The sequence below is a fragment of the Centroberyx affinis genome, unplaced genomic scaffold (genome assembly GCF_046629955.1).
Source record: "Centroberyx affinis isolate AG114_WGS23_722 - 3 ecotype Tasmania unplaced genomic scaffold, CSIRO-AGI_Caff_v1 ptg001832l_1, whole genome shotgun sequence".
Taxonomy (NCBI): Eukaryota; Metazoa; Chordata; class Actinopteri; order Beryciformes; family Berycidae; genus Centroberyx; species Centroberyx affinis.
Window position 1 is genome coordinate 111471 of NW_027280212.1, and position 24414 is coordinate 135884.

Here is a 24414-nt window from a genome sequence, read left to right on the forward strand (position 1 = left end):
TGACAATAGAGATAAATTCACTGTGAAAATCTACACATGCACTGATGGTACAAACTGGTTGGAAAAGACTGTCAATGGTTGAAAAAAAAGAAAGAAAATCATCCAACATGAGCAGCAACTGCAGATGACTTTGCATCCCCAGTCAGTGAAGCATCACCTCTCTACTCCTCCCTCTCTGCCTTCCCAGGATGCACCTGCTGGCCTCCTCTCCTTATTTATAGCTCCATGCAAATGAAGAGGTTGAGTCTTGACTCTCACTAATATATGAGTGGCTGCAACTGGCTGGAAACACATCTGTAGATTTTTTATTGCTATTATTTATATTGGCTTATTTGAAACAGCCAAGTATATTGATACCATATAACACTAATCTATTGCACTGTACATGTGTGCAAAGCCAAAGCTTGTTTCCAACACTTGACAGCTGATGAGTATCAGATGTGTTATGATGACACATCACCTGCCTCTAGAGGCGCTGCAGTCCAGCTGTCAGTGTGGAGGCTGAGTCAAAAGGTGGCAGAGAGTCAGTGGGCTTGGTAACTTGTTTCAGAACAAGCACAGATCCTGTACAGACCCACGGTGCATGTGTTCAGTTCAGTTCAATTCAATACAATGCAGTGAAGCACTGCGACACAGTTATCGGTTAAATGATTCCACTAACGTCAGTTAAATACCACAAGGTGGGCTATACGTTACCACCGTTAATGTTTGAAGGGCAGCAAAAGACGTGTTATCGGGTTGTTGTTTACAAATCCCGTTAGGCAAGTTCAGCAAATGGTGAAATGATAAGTTTCACTTTTGTTTTCACACCGGGAATCTCTGTGGATTGAGTTCAGTGCTGCTGGTCTGCTGTCTGTGCTTCTCCACATGACAAACATGATGTGATGTGACATCAGGCGCATTAGAGATCGATTTGGATCAATTTCTTTACATTGACCTACTTTTGATTTTGTGCTTCTGTATGGGAACCACTGCATCTCTTAGCCACAGACGCCCTCTAGAGGCCATCTCATGAAGCAACATCTCGCTAAGTGTTACCTGACTGACTGACTGACCTGAATTTGTCTCCTGATGTCCTCGGCTGTGCTGTCGGAAAAAGCAAAAATGACATCGATTTATTCTGTCCACAGAAAATGAGAGACCTACAAAACTGAGAATGTCTGATTGGGATGATCAGGAAGTAATGGAATACATGTCACGGCATAATGTATACTAAATTTAAGCAAAAGGAAATGTATTCTGTTATGTTACTTAAAGAAAGAAATCTATTCTAATTGCAAGTACTTGTGTTCATTTACAAGGTTACTGTAATTTATCCATTTAAACAGTGGCAGGTGTTCTATGTCTTTATAAAATGTGGCACAGAAGAAAATTGTCTGTATGCAAACATGAACAACTATTTATTTTTATTATTTGTGGTACGTCAAATATGAAAAAAAACAAAAAAGAAACACACTTCGGTAATCACTTGGACTATGTGATTTATTTCAATTTTGATGCGATAATTTGTGTTTAAATAGAGTTAGGAGAGATTGTTTCTATAAATGTTAAATCATCAAGTTTTCCTGTGATAAGGTGACAAAGCTCCTCCTCCCCCCTTCAGTGATCTTATAAATTGCTCCTCCAGCATCTCCTCTCCTCACACTCCAAACCTACTAATCTCTCAGCAGTAAGGCAACTTTCCAAGATACAACGCCATTCTCAGCACACACTGACAACATGCTGGGGAGCCTCTGCACTCTCATCACTGCTCTAACATGTAAGGAGGCTGACTTACTGCAGCTTTGACCTCATGTTGGATTCATCAGCCTGTGTGTTTCTCTTGACTCCATGTCATCTTGTTGTTTCCCAGGTGTGAGTGGTGTGACGGTGGTGACACAGAAGCCTCCTGTTGTGACACTGAGGAGAGGAGAGACAGCCACCATGGACTGTAACCTGGGGACTGTTACTGGTGCTTCAGCTCGCTGGTATAAACAGGTTCCAGGAGGAGTTACTCAGCATGTACTGAGGTTTTATCATGGCTGGAGCTCTGTACTTTATGGTTCTGGATTCTCCTCTCCCAAATTCACATCTAATCATCAGTCTCAAACAGATTATTTTAATCATCAACACTTTGGAGGAGGGAGACTCAGCAGTCTATTACTGTGAAACATGGGACAGCTCTGTTAGTGAGATCGTATCACAGTGATTTACACCATGACAAAAACCTCCTCACTAAATACTTCTGCTTTTTGGGTCTCTGACACATCTTGACTGAGAATGAAACCATCAGTTAGAGATACAGTTAGAGATACAGTTATACAGTGTACAGTTAGAGATCACTTGCTACAAACCTCTAAATCTTATTAATGGGTTCTCACATGAATCCAACAGATAACAAATAAAAACGACCTTAATAGCGACAGGCTTTGCCAAGACACTTTTACAATGAAAAATAAAATAAAATCACCAGTAAATCTCACTGTTACAACTTCAAGTAATAATCCATGACATTTTCTGATGAATAATTGTTTGTTATGCTTCTCTCTGTCTCTTGGTGATTGACATAAATGCTTCAACCCATACTCAGTTCATTTGCTCTCCTAAACGCCTGGAGTTGGTTTTTCCCGTGAAACATCCTCTGTGCACAGGAAGTGATGCATTTTACATTTCTAGCAGCAGCAACAGTGTTTTGTTTGGAATAAACAAGAGGACTGTTTTTTAGCATGAGCTGCGATAGACACCATAGCTTAACAGACAAAGAAAAGACTGATAACTACACAAATTCAGTCTTCATCAACAGAAAATTCAAGGAAAAAGACTTCCCAGCACCGACAACATTATTTGATTATGAAGTGATCTCTGGGAAGTGCAGTGCAAAAACACCACAGCAATGAAAACTTATTACCAAAAATCTTCCCAATGATTAAACAAAATAATTTGGGATTAATACGTAGCATGCCAGCTTGGGAAGTCTAAAATTGAGAAAATTCTTATGAAATTTAGAATTTTTGATTTGTGTCGACTCTCTGCCCTGCTATCATAGAACAGCACTGTTTATTAGACATTAAACTGAAGGGACCTCCTGTATTCTCAAGAAGACAACAGCGTATAAAAGAAGAGGTTTTGGAATGGAATGAATAGAGGTTATGATGTAAAATCACATACATTATGTAATTAATTCATTAATGAAAACTCACTGTTCAGTGTTGAAACTCCTCCCCCTCCCCTTTCCTCTCCTCTGTCCATATAAGCTTCTTCTTCAGTCTCTCCTCTCCTCACACTCCAGTGCTGCTCATCTCTCAGCTGGACAGTAAGGAGGTTTACGCCACACACTGACAACATGCTGGGGATCCTCTGCACTCTCATCACTGCTCTAACATGTAAGGAGGCTGACTTACTGCAGCTTTGACCTCATGTTGGATTCATCAGCCTGTGTGTTTCTCTTGACTCCATGTCATCTTGTTGTTTCCCAGGTGTGAGTGGTGTGACGGTGGTGACACAGAAGCCTCCTGTTGTGAGGCTGAGGAGAGGAGAGACAGCCACCATGGACTGTAACCTGGGGACTGTTACTAGTGATTCAGCTCGCTGGTATAAACAGGTTCCAGGAGGAGTTACTCAGTATGTGCTGAACTTTTACCATGGCTGGAGCTCTGTAAGCTATGGCCCTGGATTTTCCTCTCCCAAATTCACATCTAATCATCAGTCAAAATCAGATTATCGTTTGATCATCAACACTGTGGAGGAGGGAGACTCAGCAGTCTATTACTGTAAAACATGGGACACTTCTGTTAATGAGTACGTATCACAGTGATTTACACCATGACAAAAACCTCCTCACTAAAATACTTCTGCTTTTTGAGACTCTCACACATCTTGACTGAGACTGAAGCCGTAAAAAACATTTTCCTCTGTAAAATCCCCACATGTACAATTATATATCACTTGCTACAAACCTGTAAATCTCATTGATGGATTTTAAAATGAATCCAATAGACAACAAGTGAAAACTAGCTTAAGGCTAGTTCCATGCTTGCCACCTGTGTGTCTTGTCAAGTTTAATAATGAAAAATTCATTAAAAAAAAATAAAAAAAATAAAATCACCAGTAATACAGTAGCTAGCTCACTGCTCCCATTTAAAGTAATAATCTGACATTTTTCTAAAAGATAAAAAATTGCTTTGCCACTCTCTTTCACTGATCAATAAAACACAAAATAGTTTCAGTTTATACCTTGAAACATTTCCATTTGTTGTTCTGAACACCTGGTGTCATGTCGGTCTTTTTTGGGAAAAATCCTCTGCTGTCTGATGTCATTTTACACTTCCAACAGCAGTAGCCTACAACAGTTAATAAACAAACACTAATAAACAGAGGAAGAAATCAGTAGTTTGCATGAGCAGCGATAGGCACCGTGACTGAAGAGACTGAGAGAAGAACGATACATAAAGAAATTCAATCTTCATCAACAGAAACTTTAAGGAAAAAGACTTCACAGTACTGGTGACATTGTTTGATTACAAAGTGATCTGTGGGAAGTGCAGTGCAGAAACACCACAGCAATGAACACTTATCCCCAAAGATTTCTCCAAAACACAAGAATCTCATGGATTAACACTTTAAAATAACCATCAGGGCGATCACAACACAGTCACTCACCTGACAACGGGTCATCTAGATTCAGAGATTCATCATGGGCTTCTCATCAAATAATAATAATAATTTGGCATCAATAGGTAGCATAGGGAACATTATTCTCTGCCCTGCTATCATAGAACTTTAGTGTTTATTAGACAGTATGTACAACCTGAAGGGATCATTATAATATGAGCCTGAATAGCTATGAAGAGATATTCTCATGAAGACAACAGGGTATAAAATTTGAGATTTTTCAATGGAATGACTAGATGTTATTATGTGACATCAAATACATTATGTAGTGAACTTCTGAATGAAAAGTGTGTTCAGTGTTGAAACTCCTCCTCCTCCCCTTCTCCTCTCCTCAGTCTCCTTATAAGCTTCTTCTTCAGTCTCTCCTCTCCTCACACTCCAGTGCTGCTCATCTCTCAGCTGGACAGTAAGGAGGTTTACACCACACACTGACAACATGCTGGGGATCCTCTGCACTCTCATCACTGCTCTAACATGTAAGTTATTATTTTTTATTCTTTTTCCAGGCCATATTTTCAGCTGTAAACCTTTCACTCATGTGTTTTTCTTTGTATGTTGACAGATGTTGAAGGAGTGAAAGTGCTGACCCAGACGCCTGCTGTCCAGACAGTTTCTACAGGACAAGAGGTCATTATGAGCTGCAACATTGAGAGAGATGATGGAAATTATGTCAATTGGTATAAACAGGTTCCTGGTGGGGTTCCTCAGTATGTTCTGAGATTTTACCATACTCACACATCACCCAGCTTTGGAACAGGATTCTCCTCCGACCGATTCAACTCTAAATCCTTATCAAGTATAGATTACCAGTTCATCATCAAGCAGTCAGAGGCAGGAGACTCTGCTGAGTATTTCTGTCAGACATGGGATTCCTCTGCTACTGCAGCTGTATCACAGTGATTCACACCATGACAAAAACCTCAATGAGTCTCACTACAGCTTTTATGAATGCTGAGCAAAATCAAACAAAGCCAAAACAGCAAACCTGGAACAAAACAAGAAAGGATGCTGAACAAAAGCCTCTAGAGAGACAAGAGCATGTGAAATATTTCCATCCACATAACATTTGAAACAAACTTTGCTGGATTGTCTGAATGACGCTCTTATCAAGGACAGCATCATCATCATCACCGTCATCACTCTGATTTCAACGATCATATCTGGACTTTAAACATTCCCATGAAAACAAAAGGATGCAGCAGAGATTTCAGAATCAATGTTGAAGTCCAGCGGTGCTTTGGAATATAGGCTCACTGATGAAGGGAATGAGATGTTGACAGTGAAAGTTAGATTGGTCTGAACAGGAAGTTTCAGTTCCACTCCCCTCATTAGTGAGAGTCTGGAGGTTTTTGTACGGCCATGTGTACAAACTGAATCACTGTGGTATTCGGACAAGGCACCAAGCTGATTGTGACAGGTGAGTCCTGTTTAACTGCTCATAATTCATGCTAGTTCTCCTGTTATTTATTTATTACATTAGTAGAAAATAATCAAGTAGTGTTAATAATTTCTAATATTTAAATCTTATGTTCAGTGGATGATAATTGATGCTTTTAAATCAACTTTGATATCAAGCAGGTATAGTAAAACTGTGCCATGGGTCACAATATCTGAAATGTTTTTTTATACAGTTTTATTTCAACAGCTTTCATCACTGCAATTCCAATTTAGCAACATTAAATATTTTGTCAACAGTAATTAACCTAAGGAATTAAACAATAATTAGTTGTGCTTTAATTTGGTAAAATAAAAAGTTACTCTTAAATTCTGATTGAATTAGATCCTCTTTCAAGAAGACAAAGTAATCACTATGTATGTTGACTGTGTATGAAAATATGTTTTCTTCAGTGGTGAAATAGCCACTGTTTGCTAAAAGTGACACCTACTGTACTTTTACACAATGACTGATAACATTACAAGAAATTATAATTAATTATGCTGTTTTTAAAGGGACAGTAAGTAGCTTAATATATTGGTTTGCAAGTTGATAATATTTTCACAGAATTAATCCTCTGTATTTCAGAACTGAAGTGAACTGAGTGATGAATTGGAAATGATTTAGTTCCAAAATAGATAGATAACATTTTCAAAATGAACTCTGCTGATGCTTTAGGTGATGATTTCTTGTTTGGACACTTGGTTGCAAACTGGTTTAGTTCTTCAAAGTAATTATTTTTAACTGTGAACACAAATAATCCATTAATACAACAGATTATCATGCTATTTTCCGTAGTGAATGCCTGACTTTGCTGATTGTCTTGATGAATGTCTCCATCTCCTGCAGGCTCCACCCTCCCTCCTCCTGTCTTGACAGTCTTCCCTCCGTCCAGTGATGAGCTCCAGTCCAACAAAGCCGCTCTGGTCTGTCTGGCCAGTCTGCCCAGTCCGTCTTTGGGTTTTGCAGATGTTACCTGGATGGCTGATGGGAGTCCAGTGAGCAGTGGGGTCTCTACCAGCACCGCTGTTCAGCAACCAGGCCAGACTTTCCAAATCAGCAGCTATCTGTCCATCCAGACGTCAGACTGGAACAAGGATAAGGTCTACACATGTAAAGTGTCTGTGGGCTCCAAGGCTTCAGAGAAAACCATCAAGAAGTCAGACTGCCCCACTGAAGAACAGTAGGCTGCCAGAGTTACCGTTTCAAATCTGCTTCTTTCTTGCTTGTGCTGTTTGGGCATTACAAGGTTTAGACATTAGAAATCTTGATGTTCAGAAAAAATGTGTAAGGTGGGAGAATTGTTTTAGCTTTGCAATTGCTGTATTTTGTTTGGTTTGATTAATTAAACAGCATTGTGATTTTAAAAAAAGTGTTTGTATTTCATTGGTACTCCAAACTAAATATTTAAACCTGCACCAGAATCAATTTTAATCAATGAATTAACATTTACCACATTGCTACAATTATCAGTCAAATATACAACAGGTAATATATTGTTAAATGTGAACACTTGTGTACATTCCCCAAAATGTTGTTTCACAATACAATAAGTAAAACTAGTGTATATTTCCATTCATTAACAGCTACATTATTCAGTATGTCACTATCACTGTATACTACAACATGACAATAGAGATAAATTAACTTCTACACATGCACAGATGGTACAAACTGATTGGAATAGCCTGGCAATGGTTGAAAAAAATAAAAAAATCATCCAACATGAGTAGCAACTGCAGATGACTTTGCATCCCCAGTCAGTGAAGCATCACCTCTCTACTCCTCCCTCTCTGCCTTCCCAGGATGCACCTGCTGGCCTCCTCTCCTTATTTATAGCTCCATGCAAATGAAGAGGTTGAGTCTCGGCTCTCACTAATATATGAGTGGCAGCAAATGACTTGAAACACATCTGTAGATTGTTTTATTGCTAATATTTATATTGGCTTATTTGAAGCATATATAGCATTAATACAATATCTATACCATTAATCCATTGCACTGTACATGTGCGCAAAACCAAAGCTTGTTTCCAACACTAGACAACTAGGCAAGGCAAGACAAGTTTATTTATATCGCACATTTCATACACAACAGCAATTCAGTGTACTCAGTGCAAGAAGATTAGAAAAGTGAAAAGTGCATTAAAATCACATTTAAAAGAAAATATAAAAATAAATAAATATTATAGTGCAAATGATTGTTGCCCTAACTTTCTTAAAAAGCCCTGGCGAACAGAAAAGTTTGAAGCCCTGATTTAAAAGATTCTAAAGTGGAGGCAGACCTCAGATTTTCTGGAAGTTTGTTCCAGCCATGAGGAGCTTAAAAATTAAACGCTGCTTCTCCATGCTTTGTTCTGACCCTGGGAACAGTAAGCTGATGAGTATCAGGTGTGTCATGATGACACATCACCTGCCTCTAGGGGCGCTGCAGTCCAGCTGCCAGTGTGGAGGCTGAGTCAAAAGGTGGCAGAGAGTCAACGGGCTTCGTCTGCACCGGCTCCAACAACAGCTGCGCTGCTCAAACTGACTGATAGCACCAACAAATGGAGTTTCACCAGAATTGACCAACTGTCTTTGTTTTTTTTTACTTGTCATAACCACAGTCCTGACTTACTTGTGTCAGAAAAAGAGAAAATGATGATGACATCAATTTATTCTTTACACAGAAGATGAGAGACCCACACAACTGAGAATGTCTGATATCATGCAGAGTTGGGAAGTAATGGAATACTAAATACAAATAAAAGGAAATGTATTCCATTTTGGTACCTAAAAAATATGTATTCTGATTACAAATACTTGGGAAAGGTTAGAGGATTACTTGTGGAAGTGAAAGCAAGAAACTTTGCAGGCCATTTAAACAGTGGCAGGTGCTCTGTGTCTTTATAAAATGTGGCACAGAAGAGGAATTAGTGTTTGGATGCAAAACTGAAAAACATTTCATGAACTTTGTCATTTTTATTTATTTTTATCTTATCTGTAGTACCTTTATACCTCAAATATGGCAAAGTAAACTAAAAGCAAATGAACATAATTAGAATTTGGGTAATGCCTTGAATTACCTTATTGATTTCTATTTTGATGAGGTCACTTGTGTTTCCTGCAAGTTTTCCTGTGATAAGGTAACAAAGCTCCTCCTCCCCCCCTTCACTGATCTTATAAATTGCTCCTCCAGCATTTCCTCTCCTCACACTCCAAACCTACTAATCTCTCAGCAGTAAGGCAACTTTCCAAGATACAACGCCATTCTCAGCACACACTGACAACATGCTGGGGATCCTCTGCACTCTCATCACTGCTCTGACATGTAAGGAGGCTGACTTACTGCAGCTTTGACCTCATGTTGGATTCATCAGCCTGTGTGTTTCTCTTGACTCCATGTCATCTTGTTGTTTCCCAGGTGTGAGTGGTGTGACGGTGGTGACACAGAAGCCTCCTGTTGTCAGGCTGAGGAGAGGAGAGACAGCCACCATGGACTGTAACCTGGGGACTGTTACTGACTATTCAGCTTTATGGTATAAACAGGTTCCAGGAGGAGTTCCTCGGCATGTATTGAGGTTTCGCCATAGCTGGAGCTCTGTACTTTATGGCTCTGGTTTCTCCTCTCCCAAATTCACATCTAATCATCAGTCTCAAACAGATTATCGTTTGATCATCAACACTGTGGAGGAGGGAGACTCAGCAGTCTATTACTGTAAAACATGGGACACTTCTGTTAATGAATTCGTATCACAGTGATTTACACCATGACAAAAACCTCCTCACTAAATGCACTCACTTCTGCTTTCTGCTCCTCTTACAGAAGTTAACTGAATCTGAAGCCGTTCATTAACCAAAGCCCTCTGCAATATGAACACACTACCTGAACAACTGGTTATGTGTTTGTTGTTTTTGAATTTTAACTTCTGAAGGAGTTTGTTGGTGTAAACAGGTTCAGGTGGAGTCCCTCAGTGTGCGTTCAGTTGGTAGCATTATTGTTATTCATCAGTTTTGGCTTTGATTTTACCTCTCATAATAAACGTGTAGTTTTCAGTCGAAATCAAACTCTCCATTTTTCATCAATATTTTGGAGAATAGATACTCACTGACTAGACATTGTAAGACATGGGATTCTGGGAAAGGAGGATCACAGTGATACGCACCATCAGATAAACAGTTAGGATCAGCAATTAAAAGATATGCATGCAACCCTAGATATTAATTTACAATATGGGGGAAATATTGCTGAAATGAATGTGATTGGCAAATGGAGATAAAAAATAATGGAGAGTTTTAAGAGTTCTACTCAGTTCTACTCATAACATAATGAATGCATTTTGGAAAATAAAATATAGATAAATAACCCAAAGTTCATTATTCTGTGTGTCTAAAACGTAGAGGAACCACAATGTAAAACTGTTACCATGTTGTTAACCTAGGACTTAGGTCACCAACTGTTCCTGTCTGGAGATTTGATCCAGTGACCTTCCAATCACAATCCTGCTTCTCTAACCTCTAGGCAGCGCTGACAAAACTGCTGTGATTTTCTGTTTTTTATTTCTACAGAAGTCAGCTGTCAATATTTTACTGGTGATATTACCAGTGGAAAAATGTATCTTGTTCCAACAGGAATCCATCAGTATATATTAAGATTTTACTATAGTCATAAGTTCCTTATTAACTTTGGTTCGGATTTCTCCTCTGACTGCTTCACATCTAATGCCCAGTCTGAATAATGTGAAGGAAGAAGACTCAGCTGTCTGTTACGGTTACACATGGGACAAAGTTGCAGATGAGAACACATAATGGTGATCTACATCATGACAAAATCCTCCTCAGAAGAATCCACTCACCTCTGCTTTCTCAGCCTTGAATAAACGTGTTTCGACCTCCTGAATGTAAAGTTCCCCCAGTCACTGTAGATTATTACCTACAGTGATTTTTTCTGTAGAAAGATAAAGTTTCTTGGCTAAGACCCTCCCCTTTCCTCTCCTCTGTCCATATAAGCTTCTTCTTCAGTCTCTCCTCTCCTCACACTCCAGTGCTGCTCATCTCTCAGCTGGACAGTAAGGAGGTTTACACCACACACTGACAACATGCTGGGGATCCTCTGCACTCTCATCACTGCTCTAACATGTAAGGAGGCTGACTTACTGCAGCTTTGACCTCATGTTGGATTCATCAGCCTGTGTGTTTCTCTTGACTCCATGTCATCTTATTGTTTCCCAGGTGTGAGTGGTGTGACGGTGGTGACACAGAAGCCTCCTGTTGTGACGCTGAGGAGAGGAGAGACAGCCACCATGGACTGTAACCTGGGCATTGATAATACAATTCGCTGGTATAAACAGGTTCCAGGAGGAGTTCCTCAGCATGTACTGAGGTTTCATCGTAGCTGGAGCTCTGTAAGCTATGGCTCTGGATTCTCCTCTCCCAAATTCACATCTAATCATCAGTCTCATACAAATTATTGTTTGATCATCAACACTGTGGAGGAGGGAGACTCAGCAGTCTATTATTGTCATACATGGGACAGCTCTGTTAACCAGCACGTATCACAGTGATTTACACCATGACAAAAACCTCCGCACTAAATACTTCTGCTTTTTGGGTCTCTGACACATCTTGACTGAGAGTGAGGCCATCAAAATTTCCTCTGTAAAACCCCCACTTCTACAAATAGAGATCAATTGCTACAAAGCTCTCAATCATCTTGATGGATTCACACATGAATCACTCAGATAACAAGTGAAAACTATCTGGGGCCATGTGGTCAGCAGTGGGGGGATCTCTAAGGACCAGGATAAGGCGTCTGCAGTTAACAACTGGCCAGTGCCCACCACCGTAAGGCAAGTCCGTTCATTCCTTAGGTTTGTGGGATACTGGCTTTTCCCGACTGACTCGGTTGCTGCCGCCCTTGACTCTGTGTCCACCTCCCTGGACTCTGACCCAGTTATGACTAGTGACTCTGCACCCGACACACCTAATTCTCAGTCTCAGTTGGCCCGGGCTCAGCCTCTGTTGCCCCAGACCCTGATCAGCCTGAAAACCTAAATCCTGTTGGTAGGGCACCTGTCCCCGTTCATCCTTTGCCTGGGCCCGCCTCTAGATGCACAGAGCACATAAAAGCCTGCGAGCCGACAGGGGATGGGCACCTTTGTTTGATTCCCCCGCTCTCCAAGCTACACAGCACCTCACCCACCGCCAACACGCACACCTCGCCATTCAGCATAGCAGTCACCACCAACCTTGCTTTTCCCCCGCTGCAGGAGACTACGCCTGCTAAACCTCCTTGACAGTCTTTCCATGTCCATGAATCATCTGTGTGAGTGTGCCCAAAACCATTTCAGGCTTGTTGCACTGACCTTCGTTTTCTTGCATCCAGCGGCGGCTTGTGCGGCTGTGGACGGGGCTCTGGGGATCCGTTGCTCGACGGACGCTGGCCACTTCCGCTCCGCCATTCTAGACGCACCTTGCCCGTTCAGCAGGCCGCCCAATCCACTGCACCGTGCTAGTCTGGACTGCACTCACCAGCACTCCTCGTAGGGGCCAGTCTTTCCTTTGGCAACATCACCCATGAGTGTGCCTATTGGTATTAAGCCTGTTGCACTGTTGAACCCGGCTCCGAAGACTCGCGACCACATCAGTCTTCAGGGAGATAACTAGTTTAGCCCACCTCTTGTGACATAAACAGGTTCCTGGTGGGGTTCCTCAGTATGTTCTGAGATTTCACCATGGTAACAGATCACCCAACTGTGGAACTGGATTCTCCTCTGACCGATATAGTGTAGTATAGATTACCAGTTCATCATTAAGCGGGCAGAGGCAGGAGACTCTGCTGAGTATTTCTGTCAGACATGGGATGACTCTGCTGCTGGAGCTGTATCACAGTGATTCACACAATGACAAAAGCCTCAATGAGTCTCACTACAGCTTTTATGAATGCTGAGCAAAATCAAACAAAGCCAAAACAGCAAACCTGGAACAAAAAAGAAAGGATGCTGAACAAAAGCCTCTAGAGAGACAAGAGCATATGAAATATTTCCATCCACATAACATTTGGAACAAACTTTGCTGGATTGTCTGAATGACGCTCTTATCAAGGACAGCGTCATCATCACTTTCATCATTTTTTCATCTGGATTTTTTTATTTTATGAAAACAAAAGGATGCAGCACAGATTTCAGAGTCAATGTCGAAGTCCAGCGGTGCTTTGGAATATAGGCTCACTGATGAAGGGAATATGATGTTGACAGTGAAAGTTAGATTGGTCTGAACAGGAAGTTTCAGTTCCACTCCCCTCATTAGTGAGAGTCTGGAGGTTTTTGTACGGCCATGTGTACAAACTGAATCACTGTGGTATTCGGACAAGGCACCAAGCTGATTGTGACAGGTGAGTACTGTTTAAATGCTCATAATACATGCTAGTTCTATTATTTCTTTAGTGCATTAGCGGAAAGTCATGTGTTATTACTAATTTGTAATATTTAACTGTTCTGTTCATTGCATGTGTCATAATTTACGTTTTTACATCAGCTTTGATACCAAGCAGTGTTTTAGAAGGTATAGAAAATGGAAAAATATTTGTGTTGCTGTTGTGGCATTTAGACAGTTGTGTGGAAACATTTGGAAAATTGTGTTTATTCATCTTTTAACAAATTGCTATCAACAGCCCAATTTAGCAACATCAAATCCTTTGTCAACAGTAATTAACAATAGGACAGAAAAACTATATAGTTGTGCTTTATAATACTACTTTGGAAAAATGTAAAGTTACTCTGAAGTTTTGAAATCCTCTGTCAACAAGACAAAGTAATCACCATGTATGTTGACTGTGTATGAAAATATGTTTAAGTATGTGTATACGTTTTCTTCCATGGTGAGAAAGCCATTTAATGAAAGTGACACCTACTGTGGTTTTACATAATGATAACTATGGTGTTTTATTAAGGACACTAACTAACTTATTTTCTTGGTTTACAAAATGACAACACTTTTACAGAATTTATATTCTTTTTCGCAAAACTGAGGTGAATTGAGTTTCAAAATAGATGGATAACATTTTGAAAATGAACTCTATTCATCTTTTAGGTGACAATTTTTAAATTATTTGGCCACATGGTTCAAACTGGTTTTGTTCTTCACAATGATTATTTGAAATTGTGAACACAAATAATCTATTAATACAATCTTCTGCAGGCTCCACCCTCCCTCCTCCTGTCTTGACAGTCTTCCCTCCGTCCAGTGATGAGCTCCAGTCCAACAAAGCAGCTCTGGTCTGTCTGGCCAGTCTGCCCAGTCCGTCTTTGGGTTTTGCAGATGTTACCTGGATGGCTGATGGGAGTCCAGTGAGCAGTGGGGTCTCTACCAGCACCGCTGTTCAGCAACCAGGCCAGACTTTCCAAATCAGCAGCTATCTGTCCATCCAGACGTTAGACTGGCACAAGGATAAGGTCTACACATGTAAAGTGTCTATGGGCTCCAGTGCTTCAGAGAAAACCATCAAGCAGTCAGACTGCCCTACTGCAGAATAGTAGGCTGCCACAATTGCTTTTTCAAATTTGCTACTTTTTTTCTTGTGCTGTTTGGGCATTGCAAGGTTTAGACATTGGAAATCATAAAGTTTAGAAAAATTGTTAAACAGTTATTTTAGGTTTGCTGTATTTTGCATCGATTAATTCAATAAAATGCATTGTGACTTAAAAAATGCTTGTATTTCATTGGCGCTCATGAGAAATTAGTTCAAAACCAATAGTATCTGGATTATTTTAACCTGCACTAGATCCTCTTTTTAATGGATTAATTAATGTGTATCATTTTGATATAGGTACCACTTAAATATCCTGCAGCATCAGGCCAAGCAAAATGTTAAACTCCTACATTATCAAACAATTTATTTCATAATACAATGGGTAATAAAAGTAGAATACATTTTCATTCTACAATTCAAAGCATTACTTATCACTGTATAATAGTGTACAAGGATAACAGAGTTTCCCATCAGACATCAGATAAATTGAGAAGTGCTTCCACCTTGTGGTTGAAAATGCCTTTATGCCTTTATGCATTTATGCCTTTATGATGTATGAACACCCTTAAGTAAATACTACATTTTTAATTGTTTAAACTTGATGTCGTTTTATCAGGATGAGCTAATATTTCTTGTTATCTAATATAACCATCCAGCATAAAGAAATATTCTCACATTATCCTCACACCCCTCATTTTAAATAAAATAATGTTCCCTAATTACCTCATTCATAAGAAATATTCACTCACACCATTCTCCCTTTTCACATCAGTTCTTTTTCCTTGTTCATAATTCAAGGTTTTATTATTAAGTTCTTACAACTAGACATTGTGTAATGCAAACAAACAAATTTCCACTAAGTTCTGATTTAACCTGGTGTGAAATTATTCCATGCACTGTATGTATATTAATTTTTTTTCATACTTTGGACTTTTATCATCTTGTCTCACAACTAGAGTAACTTTGAATGACAACTTTTTCATGTGCATGACTACTAGAACTTCTGTGAACAAATTGAAGATAGCTGTTATGGGAATAAAAATATTTCTTGGCAGACTGTTGTGAGGCTGAAAATGTGAATGCCAGTCCAGAATGACAACTAAAAAGACAGTATTACAATTAATTGTCCACATTTTTTCTGGATAAATCTGTATCTAACCTACATTGTTTTCCCATTTCATACGGCTTGATAAGTGATTGAATTTATACAGCCTCTATATCTCATTTCCAGAAACTTTTACCAAACTGATGATTGTGAAGCAGTTGGCTCTTTTACACACGGCACTTGCTGTATATATTAAGAACTGAAAAAAAACAGGTGGCACCAACCGGAATGACCTGAAAATGGTTAACGGGTGACTATATGACTTTGCATCCCCGGTCAGTGAAGCATCACCAACCGCTCGCTCCTCCCTCTCTCCCTCCCCAGGAAACACCTGCTGGCCTCCTATTAACTTCTCTATGCAAATTACATTGTTAATTCTCTGTTCTCACTACTCGGAGTGGCTGGGCTGACACGACTGCAGATGGGTAATAGCCCTGATGTGATGACTCATCACTTTATTCTTTATGACAAAAGATGAGAAACCCAAACAGCCAAGAAACTAATGTATTTAACTATAGCATGTTTAATATATTTAAACAACTGCCAATATACTTCCTCATGATTTTATTGTTTTTGTTGTGACAGACTGGAACAATAAGGTCTACACATGTAAAATGTCTGTGGGCTCCAAGGCTTCAGAGAAAACCATCGAGAGGTCAAACTGTTGCACTGAAGAATAGGACCAGAATTGCTATTTTAAAATGTGCTTCTGTCTTCTGCAGTACAAAGTTTAGAAATTAGAAACCATGGTATAAACGAAAATGGGTACAATCATTTGGTCATTAGGTGCAATTTGTGTAGAACAATTCAATAAAGAGCATTGTAAAACAATAAAACAAATAAAGAGTACTTAAAAAAAATCTTTGTATTTTGTCCATGCCATGGCATTCCATGTAAAAAGTTATATTTGGTTTATTTTAAGTTACACACAAACCTCTTTTTAATCAGTGAATGGGGTAATACATTAGCCCCAAATGACCAATCAAATATAGACACAAGTAATACATTGCAATACTAAGTGTGAAAATGTGTATACATTCACAAACAGCATTTTTATATTATTCCACAATGCTATGAGGAAATAAAACTACACTACATTTTCAGCCATATAGTCTCTATAAATCAGACTATTGCTAACTATACTGCAGCAGGATGATAGTCAAAATAAATTCAGAAATGCTACCACCTTGTGGTTGAAAGTGGCTTTGTACAAACAGGCTAATATATACACTTTAAAGTTTTTTCAAAATATGGAATACCAAAACCTTTTATCAGGATGAACTAATACTGAAGTGCTGAGAAAATAATGTTCCCTAATTACACCATGCATCACTAAGCAATATTCTCACACCATTCTCACTTTTCTCTTCTATTTGATTTAATTCTCACATCACACCGATCAATCAAATAATATAACCTTATCATCTTCTTGTCAAAAATATATGTATATATCAGTTCTTGTTCCTTTTCCATTTATACGTCAAGGTTGGTCTGAGGACAAGAGATAGTTAACATTAGATCTAAGGTCTCCGTGGCACTCTCCTCCCCCTTGATCTGATCAAGGTTGGCCCTGGGGCAATTCCCCTCTCTGGAGTCCTCATCTGTGCCCGCAGTGGAGGCCTCAGACCCGCCCTGGGGGGAATCCTCTGTATGGGCCGCTGAGGCAGAGAGAGCTTGCCTTCCTGGAGCTCGTCCACAAAAGCCTCCACCCTGTCAAATTTAGTGGTGAGCTTCCCCAACTCGTCCTTCAGAGAGTTGAACTGCTTGTAGAGGTCTCCCAGAGCATCTGACAGGGGCTGGATCCTGGACACATGCAAAGACATTAGGAAAGCAAAAGGAAGGAAAGATTCAGTGTTAGATTGACCAGTCAAAGAAGTTTAGTATCATAATGTTCTATAAGCACACATAACATGGCACCATGGTTTATTGGCAAAACATAGCTAACAGGGGAATCAAGTCAATTTGGCTACATGAACAAAGTCAAAACAAGTTGTTAAGCAGAAACAGACCCATCATCTGCAGGAAACATCAGGATAACAGACATGAAAAAGGGAAGTCCATAAAAACAAGACCAAAAAAGAAAAAACACAAAATCAAAGCTACTAACTGTTCACTGGCTCAAATTCAAGACATGTCACTGAGCCTGCAGTCCATCCGAACCTATTCTTGGGGAATGTTCACATTAAACATGCTCCTGCACGTGTTTGCTGTTGGCTCTATGGTCCAGAATCTCCAAAGGAATGGGTCAATGACTTGGAGCAATCTCTGCCAAAACACTGTAGTTCATCGGATCACGAGGCTGAAACATTTCCCGTGTTCACATTTTCTTTTGGCGCGCTTTCTACAGTGAGGTCACTGCAAAGCAAAGTCTGTCTTGCTGGACCGCTGAAATCATCGATCATATTAATGACTCTGACAGGTCAGTGGTCATGTACAGCGCAAAGCAAGTTATGTAAATCTTAGGACTGTGAGGAATAACAAACTGACGTCAATGACTGTTGTTATTCATCACGCTTTTCTTAGAATCTTACAAAATGCCCTCCCTCCTCCCTCTCTCTCTTACTCAACCTTTCTCCTCTCTCTTCTCTCTGTCTTTCTGCTCTTGCATCCAAATCTAGCATCCTATTGCTGCTATATTGTATGTACAATCAGGAGGCAGTGTGACCTACCTGTTGTATTCAGGAAGGACAGAGGCGTGGTCATTGACCAGCAGGTCTTTCACCTGGGTCATAATCGCAAATTTCCAGTTGTCCAACACCTGGGTCAAGTTGGAACAAGTCTTGGTCTGGGTGTGTTCTGCTAGAGACGGATATATTCAGTCATGGCCTGTAAGGTGAAGGAGTATGCAGGCCAGTACTCCATTAATGTCATACTGCATTCTACAAAAAAAATCTGGATTAAATACTTTCCAAATATAAAGTTTCTGATAATCATTTACAGAGTACTTTGGAAAGTTTGGAGTTTGAAAATAGACACATTATCCCTGACCTTTGGGGTCCCAGCGTGAGGTCTCCTGTTTCCATTTCTGACCTCCACACAGAGACAGCATGGAGATCAGGGCCAGGACCCTCCTCATCGTCATCTTCCTCACCTAAGGAAAACAAAAATGTTATACGCATCCTGCTGAGAATCAAATCTACGGGAAAGTGGTGCTGGGCAAAGTTGGAACTTCAGTAAGCACACATGCTTAACACGCTCTCATTCCAAGCAAACTTCTTATACATGCCAAAAAAGTTCTAGCATTTCATAGTTTATGTAAAATATTGACTTGGATCTGCAAATGACTCATCTGTTTTTCTTGTGTCATCCAATAATGTGACTTAAATTAGAGACAAGAGAAAACATTTAAGTTTTTTTCCCCACATGATGGCATGATTATAATTTTGTGAAGTAATACAAGATCAGCTCAGTCGCTGCATGCATATAAAAATATCTGGTAATATTTGAGGAGATTTATTCTACTCATGCTGTTCCATCGTCCCTTTGACTGACCTTTGAAATCCCTTTGAAATCAATCACTGAATCTAATCAGTGCTATTCTGTCAGCATCAGTAATACTATACCTTGTTGTGAGGTAGCGGCAGTGCGATAGGGTTTTCCAGGTCAGAGCAGCAGAATGCAGCCGGTGGTATGATCCTTCAGCAGTGACACACTCCGAGAAAACATGACCTGGGCAGCACTCTTATAACTGCCTCCCAGCACTCCCGAAGCCATTCCCCCACCTGCTCCCGCCCTCTGCAGATGATGCGGGGTTGTGACACACTCTGCTCCTCTCATATGCATGCGTGCACACTGTTGCACGCGCATGCACATAACGCATAACACACCACCTAGCGCACAGGCAAATATGCAAACACACATGCTCGCCACCCCGATCTCTCCTCCAACGTTTCACAAAGACTCCGCATCTGGTACGAGGACAAAAGTCGCAGAGCCTGAATGGGGGGTCGTGAGGATCCCTTATCCACCCTCCACATGTCTTTGGCTGCTGTGGGTGGTGAAGGGCGACCACATTCCCTGTGGGCCAGGTCAGGGCTCCGATCCAGAGGAGGTGTTTGATGTAGCAGTATGGCTCCGGCAAAGCATTCCTACTGCCTACTGTAATACGGTCTGCTCAACATCTGGGCTTTGACAGCCCCAGCCAATACTGGTCCCTTTAAGTGTCAGGGGTGATCAACTCTGCCAGAACCAATCCTCCGACTGGACTGGAGAGCCACATCCACTTGATTAAGCCTCATTAAAGTGTGTTTGGGACATTACCAGATGATGAAAAAGGGAGAATGATAACGAACATCATTGCATGGTCTCAATCAGCGTCATATGTTAGGCAAATGATAGCACATGATATTTCAGTGTGTCGCAGCTTTTTTGGGACATGCATTTAAAAAAAAACTTCACAATAAAACCCCCAAATACAACACAAAATGCAAGTTTTTGTTTGCGTCAAATGGTTTTGTGATAGCGCTGCCCTTCACAAGCCATTCTAATAAAATGGACATGACTGTTTCAGTGACCTGAGTATTACCGCACACCAGAAAAACAAGTGATCTCTTCCCAGTCTGGCGCCAGAGCAGGGCCTGGGCAAGTTGGCTTTGCTGATGAGAATCCAGTCTCCTATAACTTAGCCATTATGTGGTAATGAGAAAAATTTACAGCTCCCGAGAGAATCTTTCAATCCTAAACTGCCTTCAGCCCTGACTCAAATAAATTGTGCTCTGATTTACTGTGAAGATAGGCCGAATAAAGTACACATCTCTATCAGTGCAGTTTAGAGGATCAACTAGATTTGACTTTAATCCACCCTTGAGTGTAGATTCTTAGTTTATGTGGAAATCATCACATTGTTGATGGGGTGTGAAGCAAAACACTCTCTTTAGAAGGTGTTTCATTCCTAAAACAGATTTATTCAATCTATAATTTGGACAGTTTTGGATTGGGAACTGCAGCTGGAACAAAAAAAAGGTTTGTTCTTTTTAGAGTTGTAATAAAAAAAAAAATAGAAAAGAAAAGAAAAAGATTTATCTCTAAAACACATTTTCCCTCATTTTGAAATGCCAGGCAAAAGGAACCTTTTTCCTTATCGGTTTTGAAGATAAATTATTTTTGTCACAAGAAATTCCAAAGTCTATCACAATATATTTAAATATTTGGATCACACTAAGCTTGTCTTTGTCAAAGCTAATGTGATATTCAGTGTCAGAGTTCCTTATTCCAATTTAAGCTCTTTATTAATTCGAGAGACTGTGAATGCAGCTCCATCCTGTGCTGATATCTGTAGTTACAGTAATATCATTGTATTAATATGACATTACATGATCCCATCATCGCTGAGCAAGAATCTGACTGGGCAATGATCCCTGGCATCTGCACCAACTTTCAACTCATAGATACACCATATGTTTTAAGTAGGATGAACATCCTGCTACCCATACTATACATCTTCAATACTGACAATACAGCAGTATGAGTTGGATTCCATTCAAGGTGTAGAAAATAAATATACTTTGAATCCCATCCCAAAAAAGATTTACAAACAGGGAAACAGTGAGATTTGCAAAAAGTAGTCTGACATCCAACCTAGACATCTGATAATCCATTCTGTCAGCAACCACTCACAGTTAATCCATTATAATGTTATGTTGCTGCAGGCAAGCTGTGTGCTATCCCCACTGCATTGATTCAGTGCATTATCTATGTGAAAAAGAGAGAGATGTTCAGGGATGAAGTTAAGGGTAGACCAACCTAAATTGAGTTTAACCACCTTTTTATTTGCAGAATAGGGTTTATCCACCTTGTTAGCCTGAAATAAATCTTTAAATCTTTATCTTTACTACATTCATAGTACACATTTAAGGAGAAAAACATGCATTAATTGATTTTTGTTTATGTTGGTGGTTGTTGGATCATTACAGGCTAGAGGTTGCATCTTTTTATTTACCACAGCAGTAAGAGAAGGAGTGTATCTTGTCTGTATCTGTTATTGTGGTGGAACAAATACTGGCCAAGGTTCCCACTAGATGTTTATCCCATATACAGGCAGTCAGTCATGTGCATTGTCCAGCAGGCGAAAACCTTAGCAGTTACAAACTCCTATGAACCATAACCGCAGAAAGTTATCTGGAATATTAATGATGACTGACAAGTTAGACTTTGCTCTTCGTTAAATGCACGTTAATATGGAAACAAATTTATGGCGGGACTAATGCCCAGCCTTATAGCCCCATCTGTAGTCCAATACTAGTCAGCTCCAGGCTCTCTCTGCAGTAGCAGGCTAATTCCTTCCAGCTCCATGCAGCCCAGGCCAGGCCAGCCCAGCCAGGGGAAAGAATGACAGCACAGGACCTGAAGTGCCAGGGAGTGAGATATCCAGGCCTCTCTCTCTCTCTCTCTCTCTCTCTCTCTCTCTCTCTCTCTCTCTCTCTCTCTCTCTCTCTCTCTCTCTCTCTCTCTCTCTCTCTCTCTCTCTCTAAGTCCCTCTCTCTCTTTCTGTTTTTCATCTCAATGTCACTCACATGCTGCTTGTTATTGAATTACAGCAGCACATCACTTCATAATGACTTTATCAGAACGATGAAGAAGATGGTTCTACTGGAATATATGAACTAGTATTTTCACAGACTGGCGCCAAACAGGAGGTGCACCGTGGGGATTCTGTCAGTGTTCATACAAAGCGTTGCAGATGACCGAGAGGACGCTGGTCACTGATCTTACCTCATCTGCCTGTAAACTACAGTATGAATCAGGTGTTCCTATTCGTGTTAATATTATCTGTTTCCATGCTAGTGAAACATGCAGCTTAGTCTGGCGAATTAGCTGCAGGTGGGCACAAACGGACAGGGAATCGTTCCCAGGTTTCTCGGTACTGCAACCAAAAACAGGGGCAAATTTCACAAAGGTTGAGAGAAAGTACTTATTGAAACTCTTTGGATGAGGCATTTAATTGTATGTCACAGAGAGCGGTATAGGATGATACGGTTCAAACAAGAAAGCCAGGTGTTGAGAGAGAAAACAGAAAATGGAAATCACAGTTTGAGGCCAAAAACGGCGGACACACATGAGAATGCCTTGGAGTTACGGTGAGATGGAGAATTTTCCGTAGCCCTGAACTCCTACACAGGAAAATATATCCTCATCCTATAGTACAGGAGATAAAGAGCAGGTGAGCTAATTACCAGCAGGTTGACTCCTCACTGAAATTATTCACAGGCCTGTGCATGTGTGTGTGTGTGTGTGTGTGTGTACGTGTACGTGTATGTAAATGCACTCAAGCATACACAGGGAATGGCATCAATGCATGCAAAAATATGTTGTTGCTCCCAATCTGAACAAAGTTTGACCAACTGTTACACGCATCTTATTGTAGTATAGTATCAAGTACATTATAATTACATTGTAACTGCATCACAAATGTCATAATACAGCATGCATTTTGAATCTGGTAAGACCGAGTTATGGCTATTAGTGATATATTTGCCATTGGGACCCATATATTTCTTTATTTTGACACTAAATTTATAATGAGCTGTGGATTTCTCATTAGTGTGCCACAACAAACAATATGTTTTAATTTACTATATGTTTTAAATGCCTAGTTAGTATGGCATACTGATGATGTTTTCATGAATTCATCATATTGCATAAACTAAATTCAACTACATCATTATAAGTAAGGCATAACACATTGCAATTTGCACCTACTTTTATTATGAGTTGTAAAATAATTGTTGCATGATGTAATATATTGTAACAGACAAGATTTTGAATCAGGTTTCAAAAGCTCCATTACTGTGTTCACCTGAGAAATTGCATAAGCTCATAAGTATGACAGATGAAAATGTATCTTTTAAATGATAGCCTATAGGCATATAACACTGATGGTAGGGTTTCAAACACATGTTGCAGTTGTGTCACAAATCTCCAAGCAACCATGGCTGATGTCATCATGGAGGTCCATTGGAGGATCAGCTGTGTGCAAATAATGGCTAAGTATAAAATAACAAGACAAGACTAAGTACATGTGTCTTCTCCCCCAAATTATGCAGGCTCCCTTTGGGCCAATCAGTGACAAGATGCATCATCTCTTCAAGTTTCATCAAAATCAAATCTGTGGTGTAGCAGTTTGTGTAGCAACTTTTCAGAGTCTGAAATTTTGAATTTTAGTTCTCGCGCCCCCATCAGGCTAATCTGTGTGACTGTTTACCACCAGAACACAGTTTGAAGATGCATTACACATCCAAGTTTCATAAAATCAGACCAGCAGGTGTATTAGATATCCATAGGACCACAGACCTGATACATGGCCCCATAGTTTGTGTGTAGGCTGTAATTGTTTTTCATGTTGTCATTCTCCCAAAACTTTAAAAAGGGTTTTCTTATGATTTCAGGGCATGCAGTTAAAAGAGGAAGTTATGGGAATAGCTAGAGAGAGAAGATTCTCAAGTCATTCTCAACTCTCACCTCTTATCAGTGTTGATTCTTTTTTCTTTTCATTGAATGTTAAACATATTAGCCTACTACAACCCTGAACTGTTATAGTGGCTCCACACAGGCAAATCGTTTTTGGAAAATACTTTATTTGTTGTTGTTGTTTGTGTGTGTGTGGTTGTGTGTGTGTGTGTGTGTGTGTGTGTGTGTGTGTGTGTGTGTGTGTGTGTGTGTGTGTGTGTGTGTGTGTGTGTTGCATAGTGATATTTCTGCTGAAACACAGAGTGAATAG

At 40.0% G+C, this 24414-nt stretch overlaps 2 protein-coding genes and 2 pseudogenes across 2 annotated transcripts; all 4 read left to right on the plus strand.

The window, feature by feature from the left end:
* The first annotated feature begins 459 nt into the window (after nucleotides 1–459).
* Nucleotides 460–571, plus strand: LOC139652598 (small nucleolar RNA SNORA17; annotated as a pseudogene).
* Nucleotides 572–1719: 1148 nt separating this feature from the next.
* On the plus strand, nucleotides 1720–7378 carry LOC139652579 (immunoglobulin lambda-1 light chain-like). The gene is made up of 4 exons (XM_071529689.1): nucleotides 1720–1759; nucleotides 3456–3777; nucleotides 6030–6067; nucleotides 6935–7378. The coding sequence occupies exons 1-4, from the start codon at nucleotides 1720–1722 to the stop codon at nucleotides 7270–7272; spliced, it is 738 nt and encodes a 245-aa protein (XP_071385790.1). The 3' UTR covers nucleotides 7273–7378.
* Nucleotides 7379–8496: 1118 nt separating this feature from the next.
* Nucleotides 8497–8622, plus strand: LOC139652595 (small nucleolar RNA SNORA17; annotated as a pseudogene).
* Nucleotides 8623–11162: 2540 nt separating this feature from the next.
* On the plus strand, nucleotides 11163–14732 carry LOC139652584 (immunoglobulin lambda-1 light chain-like). The gene is made up of 5 exons (XM_071529692.1): nucleotides 11163–11202; nucleotides 11296–11518; nucleotides 12855–12940; nucleotides 13418–13456; nucleotides 14263–14732. The coding sequence occupies exons 1-5, from the start codon at nucleotides 11163–11165 to the stop codon at nucleotides 14595–14597; spliced, it is 723 nt and encodes a 240-aa protein (XP_071385793.1). The 3' UTR covers nucleotides 14598–14732.
* The last annotated feature ends 9682 nt before the right edge of the window (nucleotides 14733–24414 follow it).